Below are 15299 nucleotides of genomic sequence, written 5' to 3'. Positions count from 1 at the left end.
GCATCTAAAAACTGTAAACATATAAAATCACCACACAAAGCCCTTAATTACAAACCCGTCAACGTGTAATTGTATTACTTAATAAAATGAATAAAATAGTACACTAACCTACTGGTAATTAATAAGCTGTTTATATACATTTAAATACATTGTATAGCTTTTGTTTAGATGAAAGAAGAATACAGAAAAAAAGGAGTAGTAGGATCAGTAGGAATCAGTAGGATACAGTTGTTTGTCTAAAATTCGGTAAGAAAAACGGACACAAGTAAGATTGTCGGTTGTTCTGTTGTGTCCTGTTGAATTTTCGGTGTAACTACCTGTTACTGTAACAGCTCGACATCTAGTGGCCATAAATGAAAGGTGCAGAACACCTCCATCTGAAATAAATCAACATTAAAGTCAAAGCAAGTGCTGATTCTGTTGTTGTAGGACAGGGGCAAGTTGTCACACGTTTTTACTTCTTTCCTAATTTAGATTTAGTTTTTGTAACCACATGTTGTAACCTAAACATGTTTATACTTCACCATACATGTCTAACAGATTAAATTATATTCACTCAGGCTTCCCAGATATTCATTAACGTAGTACAGCTGTTACTGTTACAGTATACTGAGTAATGTCACAACAAATATGACAAACTGACTCAAAAAATAATAGGCCTACAAAATAAGTATAGCACACTATTGTACACAATCCAGTTGTCTCTCCAGAGCCTGTGTGTCGGGTGGATCTCTGCCTCGGATTGTTTCCAGTCCTCTGTCTCGGATTATGTCCAGTCTAGGAACCCATCGAAGTCTCGTTGGATTCCTCTCCCCTAGTTGGATCAGGTCGGGACTTCGTAATCCCCGTGTGCTCACGGCTACTCACCTTGATCATCACGTTTGGCTTGCGACCCAGCTTCACTATTTAATTGTCACAATAAATCACTTTTCACTTGCAACTGGATTCTGAGTTCTCTGCCCGTAACATAGACATAATCAAGCAGTGTTTTCTTAGGAGATTTTATTTTTGTACAACCTTAGGCCTACAAAATAAGTATAGCACACTATTGTACACAATCCAAACTATGGACAATTAGACATAATCAAGCAGTGTTTTCTTAGGAGATTTTATTTTTGTACAACCTTTATGTCAAGCCATATTTCACATGTTCTACAGAAATATAGATCAGTATTACTATCGAAATAAATGTACATTCAGAACCTCTCGTCTATGTGGCAGACATTAGAAATGTGTTGTGTATGCATTTGCTTCTGCTGTGCATGCGTGTATCAGTGTGTGTTTGTGCAGCATTTTGTGGGTAAGTGGTTGTTTTCATGCAAAGCGTAGCAGTGAGTAGGCCTAGGCTATTGCTTAAGACTAAACTACAGCATAAGTACAGACTTCAGGCCTGAGCCAACTAAAACGGTCCAGCTGTCAGTTTGTCTTTAGATTGATAATATAGATTGATTTATACAGTCGTTACGACCTAAACTAAGCAAATGTAACATTTGTGTGACCCTGATGATCTTTATAGTAATGGATAAGCAACTACAGCCACTGAAGTCTATGAACAGACAGTGCTGTTCTCCTACGTGTCAGCTGATGGTACATTACAGCATAACACATGCCTAAATTTACAAAACTAGCACAATATGCCTGATGAAAATGAATGAATAAAGCAACTGACTCGTAAGAATCAACCTGCCTATCTGGCAAGTTGTGACCTGACATCTGAATATTATAAGTACTCAATAACAAATTTTGTAAACATAATACAGCATTAATTCGGCACATTACAATGGGCAGTCTACACACACATATACAGTCTAGTCAGTACAGTTTATATAGGATTATGGAACACTGAATTTGAAGAAATATTCAAGTTATAACGCAAGGACTTCCACTGTGTACGTATATGGAATGACGCTATTGCATTACGGCACAAACACGCCAATAGCATCACTTGAGTACAAATCAATAATAAATTTTGTAAACATAATACAGCATTAATTCGGCACATTACAATGGGCAGTCTACACACACATATACAGTCTAGTCAGTACAGTTTATATAGGATTATGGAACACTGAATTTGAAGAAATATTCAAGTTATAACTTAAGGACTTCCACTGTGTACGTATATGGAATGACGCTATTGCATTACGGCACAAACACGCCAATGGCATCACTTGAGTACAAATCAATAATAAATAAAATCATCTTCGCTGTGATGTAAAAGAACATAAATATAAAATGTCCTGTTTTAAAGTTTCCCTCTTCAGATGAGATCACATTGAGCAGTAGACAAAAGGCTTTGGGAGTCTGTGCTGCAGTTATTGGTCGACTCGTGATTGTCTGGTAATATCGGTGAGATGCATAAATCAGTAGATGAGCTGTGAACCGATCACAGTCTTTTACATTCAGTTACATTTACTGTGTGTCCCAATTATGAGACACAGAAGCAAAAATAAGTTATGTTTAAAATTGAGGAAAATATGATTGCTGATGTTCAATCTTGATGATGTAAAAAGAGGAACCAGGAACCCTTTGTGTGAGAACCCACTGTGCTTGTGAGACAGTAAAAAGATCTTCCTCCAATGATGCTCATTTGCATAACACATCAAACACACTGTTTGTCTGTAACAGGAATTAGAGTTCATTATACTTGGGATGGTCAGTGACAAAAGCATTAGATTTAAAAACACATCTTTATGCTTAGGAAGCAACTCATGTAAAATGTGTGAATAAATAACACAAAATTAATGTGCATTTTTATATTCACTGATGTGTTTCATATATGAATAAAATAAATGGATTTTAAAATACACTACAAGGTTGGGGTCGGTAAGATTTTTTTTGAAAGAAGTCTTTTGTGCTCAACAAGGCTGAATTTATTTGATCAAAGATAACGTAGAAACACTGATAGTGTGAATTATTAACGATTTAAATAACTGTTTTCTATTTAAAAAGGTAATTTATTGTGATGGCAAAGTCATTACTCGTCTTCAGTGTCACATCATCCTTCAGAAATCTTCTAATATGCTGATTTGCTGCTTGAAAAGCATGTTATTATCGATGTTGAAAACATTTGCTCTGCTAACATTTCTATGTAAACTGCGATTTTTTTCAGGATCCCTTGATGAATAGAAAGTTCAAAGAAATAGCATTTATTTAAAATAAAAATCTTTTGTAACATAAATGTTTTACTGATTTTTTAAATCAAATTACTGCATCCTTGTGAAATTATTGTTTTTATTTAAAAAAAAAAAAATAATAAAATCTTACTGACCCCAAAACTTTTGAAAAGCAGTGTAGATTTGTAGGTCAGAAATGACAAACATTTGGATTTATGCTTCAATCTCTGTGGAAAAACAAATGAAAGGTGAAAAACCCATTATACTATAGATTAGTTTTGTTATTGCTGTAAGAAACTCAAATGTGCTTTGTTTTTCCAATGATTTGCGCTCCATTGTGGAATAAGCTGCCCTGCCTCACAAACCCTCCATAATACACCAATCATTCATTCTGTCTGCTGGAGCCCAAATCAATCATTTCTACATCAGACGATACTTCAGGCCATTCTAATCTCATTCTGTCTTGGCACGAAAAGAATATCTGATAAATTCAATAGCAAGTGGCAAACAGACACAGCAATGCATGCCACAGAAATCACCGGTTAAACATAGCAGATCATCGCACAGCAAAGGTCAGATTAATCGATTGCTATAAATAATACAACAGTGCAGCTAAAAACATGAATAAAGATATTTTGCATGGAATTGCACAGTATGCAGTACAAGCGAAAAATTAAAAGAAGTAAAAGACAAGAGTACATAGATTTAGGAGTATTTCAGTTTTTGTCTTGCTTCCTGGTTGTGGTGCTAGAAATGGTTCAACGGTCAGGAAGTTCAAGCTGCTTTCTGTGCTGGTTAGTCATTTTGACTATTGACTCACAAGGACTCAATGTCTATGACAGATCACGCCTTTCCTGTTAATATTGAAGCTATTTTTCCAATAGGGATATTTCATATAATTATCTTACTGACCCTGAACTGTGGTCTTTAACCTATAGTATAGTTGTGACTAATTCAGGACATTTCTGTGTGCTTTCTTCATTTAAATGAGTATCACCTCTACACTGGAAACGATGCTGGTCTCTAGCTCTGAGGGGATATATGTGACCCTGGACCACAAAACCAATCTTAAGTCGCTGGGGTATATTTGTAGCAATAGTCAAAAATACATTGTATGGGTCAAAATTATTGATTTTTCGTTTATTCAAAAAATCATTAGGATATTAAGTAAAGATCATGTTCCATGAAGATATTTTGTAAGTTTCCTACCGTAAATATATCAAAACTTAATTTTTGATTAGTAATATGCATCTCTAAGAACTTAATTTGTACAGATTTAAAGGTGATTTTCTCAATATTTAGATTTTTTTGCACCCTCAGATTCCAGATTTTCAAATAGTTGTATTAAATATTGTCCTATCCTAACAAACCATACATCAATGGAAAGCTTAAGTATTCAGCTTTCAGATGATGCATAAATCTCAATTTCGAAAAATTGACCCTTATGACTGGTTTTGTGGTCCAGGGTCACATATACAATATTATACACTAATATATAAACATACCATATAATTAAATCATTCTGGGGGACAACAGGTGGGACGATGTGATGTAACAGAAAGATGATCTCTAAAACTGATCTAAAATGAATTATAGTCGTGTGGTTTCACATACACATTCACATGATTTTTCATTAAACAATGAGTATAATATAGTATAAATCAATGTCTTCCTCCATAATTTAAGAAACAAAAACATAAAATGTGGCATAATAGAATTTTATGGATGTGACAATGTTTAAAACCAGTGACTCCATTCAGGACGATATCTTGAGTGCCAGGAATGACACCGATCCACTGACCAGCTCATTCTTCTTCCTTCTCTTAAATGTTGTGCTGAGTGAAAGAGGACATCAGGAGCTGATCAGAGTGGTGATTCTACAATACATGATGCTGAATTGGCTGCCAGCAGACTTTATTCCTGGATGTATTTGGGTATTGTGTGAGTTGAGAGAGCTGCAGGAGCCGAGAGTGATAACTGGATCCATATGATGCCTTTTTTGTTCTTCTGAACCAGCGTTACTCAAAGCGCTCATAGTTTCGAGTTTGTCTTACTCGTGGCACCATGTCGATCAACAGCCTGCAGGAGAAATTAAGAATGGAAAGATTCACATTAGAGACATTATAGTGTGAATGACAGAAACTATCAGTATGTTCTCAGTGCATACACTTACTTGACCCCATAAGCTAGAATGATGAGTCCAATCAGGACCCCAATGGTTCCGTCCAGGTACCAGATGGTGGGATGATGTCTAAACACCTCAGCACTGATGAGGATGGAAAATCCCATGATGCCTCCAACCATAGAATTAAAGCCTTCAGAAAAAGAAATGAATAAAGAGCAATTACATTTTATGAGTTGCTATGAATTTCATCTTCATGACACCTTCGTTCAAGGTTAATTATTACTAATTATTTTCATTAATTGAAATAAAGCTTGAAAATTAGATGAAAAAGTTCAAAAATTTATGGAATGAAAATGAGAAATATTGCCTGAAATAAGCTTATGTATTAAAATTACTAAAACTAAAACTGAAATAAAAAAGAATGAAAGGTAAATAAAAAAAACTAATAAAAAACAAGAAAATTACTTAAACCAAAATTAAAATGAAAACTGAAAATATAAATTCAAAATATTACAATATAATTTATTGTTATTGTTTTGAATCGCTATAGGGTCATTCCGTGTCAACTCAACCAGAGTTCCCCGGCTCAAATTTTTGATTTTGCTAATATTTTTTCTGAAGAAAGATAGACATGTATAGTGATGAAAGCCAAGGTATTAAATTTTATGGATGAATATTTACTGACTAATCCACTATTTTGTGGGGGGGGTAAAAATGGCAGTTTTCACCTAAGATTCAGAGTCGAATTACAGGGGGGTAAAAATGACTTCAGAAAGATGCAGCATTGATAGACATGTATAGTGATGAAAGCCAAGGTATTAAATTTTATGGATGAATATTTACTGACTAATCCACTATTTTGTGGGGGGGGGTAAAAATGGCAGTTTTCACCTAAGATTCAGAGTCGAATTACAGGGGGGTAAAAATGACTTCAGAAAGATGCAGCATCATAATGTTACTTTTACACAGAGATTGGTAGGTCTGTTAGTAAAATCTGTTGACTTTAGCAATCTTTGTTGCATTATGTGCCAATGGTGGAGTATTTCTCAATACTTATAGTCTCTTTTTTAACTCAGTTCTCCCAACCAACTTTCATCTTGGCACAGCAGTTCATTTCACATTCAAAATGCACTAAAACTACCAAAACACTTCATACATCTCTAATCAAGTCTGTAACACCAGCAAATTGAAACTGAAAGACTAACACCTATGTAGGTGTTCCGTTTCATCTAATTGTTTTGATAGGATTTCATTTTTATAGATTTAGAATATATTTCAATATGGTATTACTGTAGAAATATAGCAAATTGCTGCCTGTATTATTTTAGGTTTTGAACTTAAGTTTAACAGTTTTGAACATAGCATTTAAATGTGCAAACTGGCCTGTAGATACATAGGTATTTGGTTGTGTCTAAATGAGAAAAGATTTCATGTAATTTTAAAGATGTAGTCATAGAATGCATTTGGGGCCAAAGCAATAAAAAATGATCCACAGTTAAGCCCACATAGATTGCTGTTGTGCTCACTATGTGAAGAGTTTTGAAAAAGTGACCTAAAAAGTGATAAATTGGTGCTTGCGATTGTAAAAAAAAACTGTAATATATTCATAGTCACAGAGGCAGGTGGCACCATGATGTTGTGAGCTAATAATATTAACTAAATGAGAAACAGTGCCATGGTGTGTGTGTGTCATACCATCAGTGATTAGGGCTCTGCTGGTCAAAATCCTTCCCAGCATGAACTTGGCAACAGCAAGAATGACACACATGAGGCCACTGACGATAGAAACGCTGAACAGGAAGTCATCCTGGCAGAGAGACAGAAACAGAGAGAAAGCAGAATTGTTCACAGTAGAAATGATGCAGGGCCCATATGGTTGAATCATAAATTGGGAGGGGGGCACAGACAATACCAATATGGAGATATTAAAGCCTGAACTCTTGTGGAAGTAAAAGAGGGATAAAAGGATAACAATATAACAATATCAGTCGGTCTTTCATTTATGTCTTGTCGGCTCTTGAGGCGATACAGAGATGAAATGCAGTTCATTTTAAGCACAAGTGAAAAGTATCTAACTTAATATTTAATAAGGAATCGAAAAAGCATGATAAGAGGATTAGACTAGACTAGATATAAGACTCACAAAAACTGATTTACACAACAAATATGATGGCTTTAAATACAGTAAACAGAACTATTCTAATAGCTGTGAAAAATGAACATGTCTGTATCAGAATTATGGACAAAAACTAAACATACATGGTCAGTGAAACTGATCACAAAAGCGTCACAATAAAAAGACATGACAAGATGCAAAATCAAAGACACATGAAAACATTAAGTGGAGATCTCCAAACAAAACACCAAGAAAAAGGAAAACAAAAAGTACAAAAATAGCTATTATAAATAATAAAACTGCATAAATGACTCGTATCAGTCCTGAGGACATTTTCAGGTGCATCATAGATGAACTACAGCTGTCTCTTTTGCTTTTTTCTTGTCTCTCCAAACTAAGAATGTCTGCTTACCACCCACACAACATCCAGCAGCATTTCTCTTACATTTCTAATAAGACAGTTTGTTCAGAGTCCTTCATCTCCGAGGAACAGCTGAGAGACAAAGAATGTGTTTAAATTCAGACTTTCATCTGTTAAGCTGTAGACTGGCTAGTTAAGACTGGCAATTTGGATGAATTGGACCACACAGTTTTCAATAAGGCCACCTTAGAGATTCAGAGTGATGGCCATTTGCCAGTGAAGGGTGCTGACATGAAGAGTCCAGGTCTAATGAATGTGGAACTGCAGGCTGATAGAATGAAAAAAGCACATTAAAGAAGGTGGAAGCCCATTTCCGAATCATCCATCCTAATGCAATAGGAGAGGGCCGACAGAACGACAGAAGGGGCTAAACAAGGCTTGAAAGAATATATGAATAAATTAAACTATCTGTGATGACAGTAAATATTTACATCAGGTCAGCCTTTCAAGGAAGAGGTGACATTCACTAGTGACTTGTTGAGTGATGACACGACACACACACACACACTTAGATGTCAGTATAAAGTGGAAAATTTCAATATAAATCATCTATCATTATATATGCATTTACATAGATGCATCCATTTAAGTAATAATTTAAAACGTGCCAAATTATATATATATAATATATATCTTAGTAAATTAGTATATTCGGTGCAACCAGTGTTATTTTAGTATTATTTATATGCTAATGATAATTGTAGCATTTGTGAATGTTTTAAATCAGTTTTCATTTTAATTTAAGTTTTATTAATTGTATGTACTTTGTCATTTTTAAATACTTTTATTTAGCTTTAATTTACTTTATTTCAGTTTTAGTAAATTTAGCATCTTTAACTTTAACTTTTAAATTTTTCATTCAAGTTTTTCATCTGATACTTATAAAGTATTATATTTTAGCTTCATTTAAATTAACCAAAACAATGTTTAATAGTTTTAGTTTTAGTTAACATTAACAATAACAATCTTGGGTGCAAGTCACTCATTCCACTCCAGATTTTATTTAGTACTAAAATCTTGGCAGCATTTTTCATCTACAAAAAAAAAAAGACATATTTAATATAATTTTCTGCACATTAGAAATTCATCAAATAAACCACAGAGGACAGTGATAAAAACTCAATCTTGATCGTCACCCTCCTGCTGTGCTGATGGAGTGAACCATAACAGACCCCTGACACCTATTATTCCTGTCAGCGGCATCTATGTGTGACTCCAGATTACTGCCGTTTCCTCGTGCTCATTAGCATTTTATAGTCTGGGAAGATGAAAAGGGTGTGAACTGCTATTTCCCAGCCAGAAAAAAATAAACACTGAGTAAAAACACTGATTTACATTTAGATTTTCTTTGATTAGAGAGGTGCCTTTAGGCTGTCAATTTTTTCTCTCTGTTATTCCTTCTCCCCTCCTTACATGTTTCCTCACTCAGCATAAACAGAGAGAGTATTTCGTGATGCACCGATAACTGCAAGTCTCCAGACCTGGATATCAGTTAACATTTTGTTGGTAGAGGATCATAAAAATAATGTTCAGTAATGTTAGAGTAGGGATGTATCAGTGCTCAGAGATTTATCAGCGGTGTAAAAGAGATGAAAATAGACAGCGATTAAAATCGCAATAGCATTAATCACCACCTCTGAAATGATTATCCTGCAGCTCTTTGGAGTGGTGCCAGTCTTTGATTAATTAACGGATAAAGACTGAACACATTCCTGTTAACTGTGACTGCTGGAAAAATTCACAACTGACTGTGAGATGAAATACTGCAGTGTAGAAAGAGTTTGTCAGGTAACCTAAAGTCATTTTTAAGGGTCAAAAGAGGTAGAACGAGGTTCTTAAGTTAACAATTTATCATTTGACTTTTTAAGGTGTGAAGATGATTGTATTCCATCTATTTGTCAAACTCACCATCTATTATATTCAATGTAGGAACATTAATCTTAAAATGATAGATATGACACACTGCCATTGAACTCACCACTTCAGGAAGAAGTTTGGTGGCCAGATCATGGATGGCCTTTCCCAAAATACACATAGAAGACAAGATGAAAATCACTCCCAGGATCACACATGCTCTGTTGATGGAGAAAACCAGAAAAAATATGCTGATAAAATAATATATTTAATCAATTCTTGAATTAGTTTATATGATTTGAGTTATTTTATCGTTCAAATGTTTGGGGTCAGTAAGATTTGTTTTAAAGATATTAATATTCAGCAAAGATGCATTAAATTAATTAAAAGTGACAGTAAATACATTTATAAAGTTACAAAAGATTTGCATTTCAAATAAAGGCTGTTCTTTTGAACTTTCTATTCATCAAAGAATCCTGAAAAAACACATCACAGTATAAACTTTTTCAACATTAACAATAATAATTGAAATGTTTCTTGAACACCAAATCAGGATCATGTGACACTGAAGACTGGAGTAATGATGCCAAAAATTCAGATTTGTTAGCACAGACATAAACTAAATTTTAAAACATATTCAAATAACAGTCATTTTAAATTGTAATACTATTTTACAATATTACTGTTTTGGTCACACTGTATTTTAAGGTCCAATTCTTACTATTAACTAGCTATGAACTACAACTTTTGCCTCAGCAAACTCCTAATTACTGCTTATTAATAGATAGTAAGGTAGTTGTTAAGTTTGGGATGCAGAATGTAGAATATAATCATGCAGAATATGTGCTTTATAAGTACTAATAAACAGCCAATATGTTAATAATAGGCAGGCTAATAAGCAACTAATTAATAGTGAGAATTGGTCCCTAAACTAAAGTGTTACCACTGTTTTAACCTATTTTTGTACAAATAAATGCAGCATTGGTGAGCATAAGAGACTTCATTAAAAACAAACATTTTTATGGTAGTGTATATATTATTATACCTCTTCTATATTTTGTATATTTTTTTGTAGCTGATGTTGATTCATGGTTAACAAGCAATAACACTGACAGTTTCACAAAGGTGCACCTGGGGAACACTGGCCTCAACTGATTTACAAATGCTTCGTTTTTTTATAGTAAACTTGCAGAAACCTGATCCACTCTGAAAAATATTAAAAGTGCCCACAATACATGTTCAGATTCTCTGTATGACAAGCGGCCACCGGTACACCTACAGAGACCTGCAATTCTTCTCTAGTATTGCACTATAAATCTCCCTTTCTGACACATCGACCAGAGAAATGAGATTCACGAGCCCCCCAAAGACTGAGGATGAAACCAGCAGCACAGGCCTTTATCAACGTAATACGTCTCCAATTGAGACAGTCAAGGTGAAAGCCAGAAACAAGGCAGATCACTCAACAAACCTGATAAATCAAACATGTTCAGACTTAAAACATGTTGCACTGAATGTTGGTAGGATCTAGTCGAAAGAGAATAGATTTTGTTTTCTACCATGCTCCAGCACAATTCCAAATGCACTAGCTTTACTAAGAATAGCACTGACAGTGAAATGTTGACTTGTATTTTAAAATGTTTGGAATGTTTTTTTTTGTTTAGTGTTAGTCACAGAGGAAGCATTATTCATCCTTTTTAGTGTTTTGCTGCAGGTTTTTTGTACTATGCAGTGCCCTACATACCACAGACAGCTTGGCTTTTGTTTACTTACATGTATTCTCTATGGGCAGAGTGCACTGCTGCAGCGTTGCTATAGCGCCACAGCACTATAATGGAGGAAAGAACATCTAACATCGCGTCAAACTGAAAAACAACAGATTCATCAGTGCTACAGAAATAATGCTCATTACATCATCTCACTATGTCACAAACTTAGGTCCAGTGATACATTTAGTCTAATGAAACACTCCCACAGCTGCCTTGAGCACAAGAATGTAATGAATGTAAACGTAATAAATCAAAAACAAAACCTGGATCATAACAATATCCTGTTAAGCAGCTCCAGTGTCATAGCAACCATCTCTCATATCCTACATTTGGTGTTGGGATAGGCTTAACACGGACAACATTTAAATAATATTTACACATAGCTTGACAACTGAACATTAAGCAAAAACAAATGCACACATTTCCAGAAACTTTTGCCTAAAAATAAAATGTAGTTCATTAACACTGAAGATTATACTTACGGCAAATCCAAAAGCTGATGCACTGTGTCTCATGAAGGATACAGCTATTGGGGGAAAACAAAACAACAGAAAAAAAGAGAGAAAGACTTATATATTAATGTATTTATATATTACGCCACAAAGCATAATTAATACACAGTACAGCACTTTACAGCACTGACAAATGTAAAGGAGCGTCTGATGGATGTTAAGCTGTTTCTGAACTATACTTTGTCTATTATTCTGAACTAATGTTTGGTAACAAAACATTAAAATAACATAAAAATAACAGTATTACCATTGTTGTTGGAAACGGTACAATGACAATACTTTGTATTTTTTTTCTGAGCAGCATATTTCCATGTAAATATCATCTGCATTATATAATATGTATTATTCTATTCTACTCTATTCTATTCTATTCCACATTATGTGTAAGGACACAAGTCACACAAAAATTTATTTCACATCAAAAACAAACAATTCTAAAATAGTAATATAATATTATATATTATAAAATAATATAATATAATATAATATAATGTAAACCTAAAAGCTGTAACTGTAAAGCTAGAAAACATTATAAATGGAATAAAACAGCATGTCTTTAGGACAGACAAAATCATAGACAGTCAACAGAGGGCAACAGACAAATTGCTTTTAGAAAGTCTGGGAGGGGATTGTTACTTTTGTGAAACATCAGTGAGTTTCACACAGAGAAAATGCCTCCTGTACATGTTCAGCTCAAAGCACAGGTCTGTTGTACAATGTCAGCCGTTGTAATCAGATGGAAGTGCAATTGTCAAATCCTATGTTACATTTATCAGTAACAGAATGCACAGTCAACTCACCCCTCTATTTGCATCTATTAAAATGTGAATTGAAAAAGGCTGCCCATTGTGTTTTGACTTTTTTGACAAAGCTGTAGAGATATGAGGCTCTCCATTTTACCAAGCGTGAGCTTGCATTTGAGAGGCTCTATTTGCTGCCCCCCTCTTGAGTGGAGAACCCTCACTGTTCTATTGATCTCCAACTTTAAAGACAGACTCGACCACCACGTGTCATAGCAACAGAGGGGCTGCACATCGCATGATATCCCACACTGCCCTTGAAACAGAACAACACTTCTGCTCAGGAGTTCTTATTATGTATGAAAAACAAAAGATTTTTTTGTTTATTAAACCAAATGTTAAAACAACTGAGGAGCCTATAACAAATGTTGATGCATTGTAATATACGATATCCAACAAGTCAGTACAAGTGTAAATCAGTGGTTTAGTTCAAGTTTGGCCCAGATCGTGTTTCCATCACATTCTCTCTCTTCATTTTATTTCTCAACTCTCTCGATGAGTAAAAATGTGGCAAAAAGGAAAGAAAAACACTACTAGTTGCACAGAAAAACAAGTACATCTAGATCCCTTGAATTTCTGCATTTAGCAGACCAACAAAGGGCCCAAAACTGTAGCTGAGGGGTCATAATACTAGAACGAACAAACAGCCTACATTCTTAATAACTATGAACTATAGATTTTGTGAACTTGCCAATATGAGCAGATAAAAAATTACAGGTCTATCTGGAAAAAATAACATCCACATTCTTCCTGGCCTATATGCATATGAAATATCCCCCCCCCCAAAAAAAACTGAGCACATAGGAAGGAATGTGATGATCAAAGAACTCAATAAGCACATAGCTGTGTTGTTCAGGTGTCAACATACTTTGATTTGTTTACCGTATCTTAAGGCTCAGGTGGAAACTGGAGGTGGAAAGTGTAGGTTGGTCCAGATCTTTTGACAAACAGCAGGTCTGAATTGGGGAAATTTCTGCATACTTTAAGCTTCCAAATCGGAACACAAAACGAAAACTCCCTGTTGGGCGTTTACTAACAAGACACAAGACACCTATTAACAGGAGAAAAGCTGTAGAGGAAGAGACAGAGAAGACAGAGGAAGATGGCTGGCTTCTCTGATTTGCACTTAGTCACTATTTCACTTTCAGTCTCTCCTAGTCTCGAGTGTATGGTCCAAAGCCCCTTTCAAGTAATCTCAGTTCACGCAGCAGCTCTGTTTACAATGTCTCTGGATAGCTATTTCAGGCAAGATCAACTCTTATCTTATTGAAAGAGGGAAATAGTGAAATTTAAAAAAAAATAAAAAATAAATAAATGCCTTCCTCACATTTAAATAACATCATAAATCAGCAACAAAATCAGACATGAAATGTCTCATAAATGTTGTTTCAAATGCTCAAATAGTATATAGTATTACAGGTTGGTCCAGTCCAGTCAAAACACAAGTGCAGTTCTAAAGGAAATCTCAGGTTTCTCTGAGAACCAGAGCTTCTAACAGAAACTTCAGTGATGCAATGATTTTAACAATTTATTTAGGAAGGTGAGTTCACATTTAGCATTTAGCAACCAGTCATTTCAATGGGAATCCTTGCAATTCACCCTTTGCAGGGAGTTTGATTGACAGGCAATCTGACCAATCATAATGCCGAATCCGCCATTTTGTCCAACAATCAAACCAGACAGGAGAGTAGATTAACGTCGGTGGACCTTAAAAAATATATTAACGTCTTTCCGCGCTTGAAACAAGATTCCTTCTGATGTTCATTCATGTTTATTTCATGCTATAACTAGTAAAGAGGAAGAGATGATCAGTTCACGTGCCACTTGAACTGAGGCGTGACACATTAAAGAGCCACAAAACGTTATTTATTGTTTGAATTTCTTACAAAATGACAAAATTTGAAAGCTGAGACTTTATTTCATACCAGAAGTAGCCTGCTCTGTTTTGTTTGTCATCGTGTTGTCAGTGTCCACTTTGCTCCACTATGTATTTTTCACTGTGTGAGAACGTGTGGCTTGAGAGTGGCATGGCTTGTCAGACGTATCAACGGTAATGAAGGGGGGCAGGTCTTTTCGAAGGGTAAATAGGAATTTCGCCTGAGGGTGAATGATTCCCCACACAGCTTACACAAATCCGCACTGTTTTGAATGTGACTTCTGTGTGTTTGGTGCTTTGTACATCTCTACATGCCTGTGAAATGTGCCTGAAATTGTCTCTAACTTGGCAGTAACTAAAACCACCACATTGCACATTTAAGTTTCTCACATCATTTTTTTTAATGAGTCTTTTTTGGATTTTTTTCAATGAATCAGCTAATCCAATTCACAAAACCTGTCTGAATGATTTCTTCAGTTAAACTCGCTGAATCAGCGATCATGTAGCAGCAGTTAAACTTTAAAGGGATAGTTCACCCAAAAATGAAAATTCTGTCAGTAATTACTCACCCTCATGTCGTTCCAAACCTGTAAGACCTTTGTTCATCTTTGGAACACAAATTAAGATATTTTTGATGAATTCCGAGAGCTCTCTGACCCTCCATAGACAGCAAGGATCCTAACACAATCAAGGTCCAGAAATGTAGTAAG

General features: G+C 35.0%; 1 protein-coding gene across 1 annotated transcript in view; it reads right to left on the bottom strand.

The window, feature by feature from the left end:
• Nucleotides 1–4594: 4594 nt before the first annotated feature.
• LOC107684456 (transmembrane protein 163-like) overlaps nucleotides 4595–15299 on the bottom strand; it is a 32238-nt gene continuing 21533 nt past the window's right edge. Inside the window, exons 3-8 of the mRNA XM_016480741.1 lie at nucleotides 11884–11927; nucleotides 11406–11497; nucleotides 9757–9853; nucleotides 6937–7048; nucleotides 5290–5431; nucleotides 4595–5195 (exon numbers count right to left, since the gene is read on the bottom strand). Of these exons, the coding sequence (XP_016336227.1) occupies nucleotides 5135–5195; nucleotides 5290–5431; nucleotides 6937–7048; nucleotides 9757–9853; nucleotides 11406–11497; nucleotides 11884–11927 (548 nt within the window). The 3' untranslated portion in view covers nucleotides 4595–5134. The remainder of the gene's footprint in view (nucleotides 5196–5289; nucleotides 5432–6936; nucleotides 7049–9756; nucleotides 9854–11405; nucleotides 11498–11883; nucleotides 11928–15299) is intronic.

The sequence above is a fragment of the Sinocyclocheilus anshuiensis genome, unplaced genomic scaffold (assembly GCF_001515605.1).
Source record: "Sinocyclocheilus anshuiensis isolate Anshui unplaced genomic scaffold, SAMN03320099.WGS_v1.1 scaffold277, whole genome shotgun sequence".
NCBI lineage: Eukaryota > Metazoa > Chordata > Actinopteri > Cypriniformes > Cyprinidae > Sinocyclocheilus > Sinocyclocheilus anshuiensis.
Note: the sequence above shows the minus strand (reverse complement) of the source record. Positions and strands in the feature narration are given on the sequence as shown.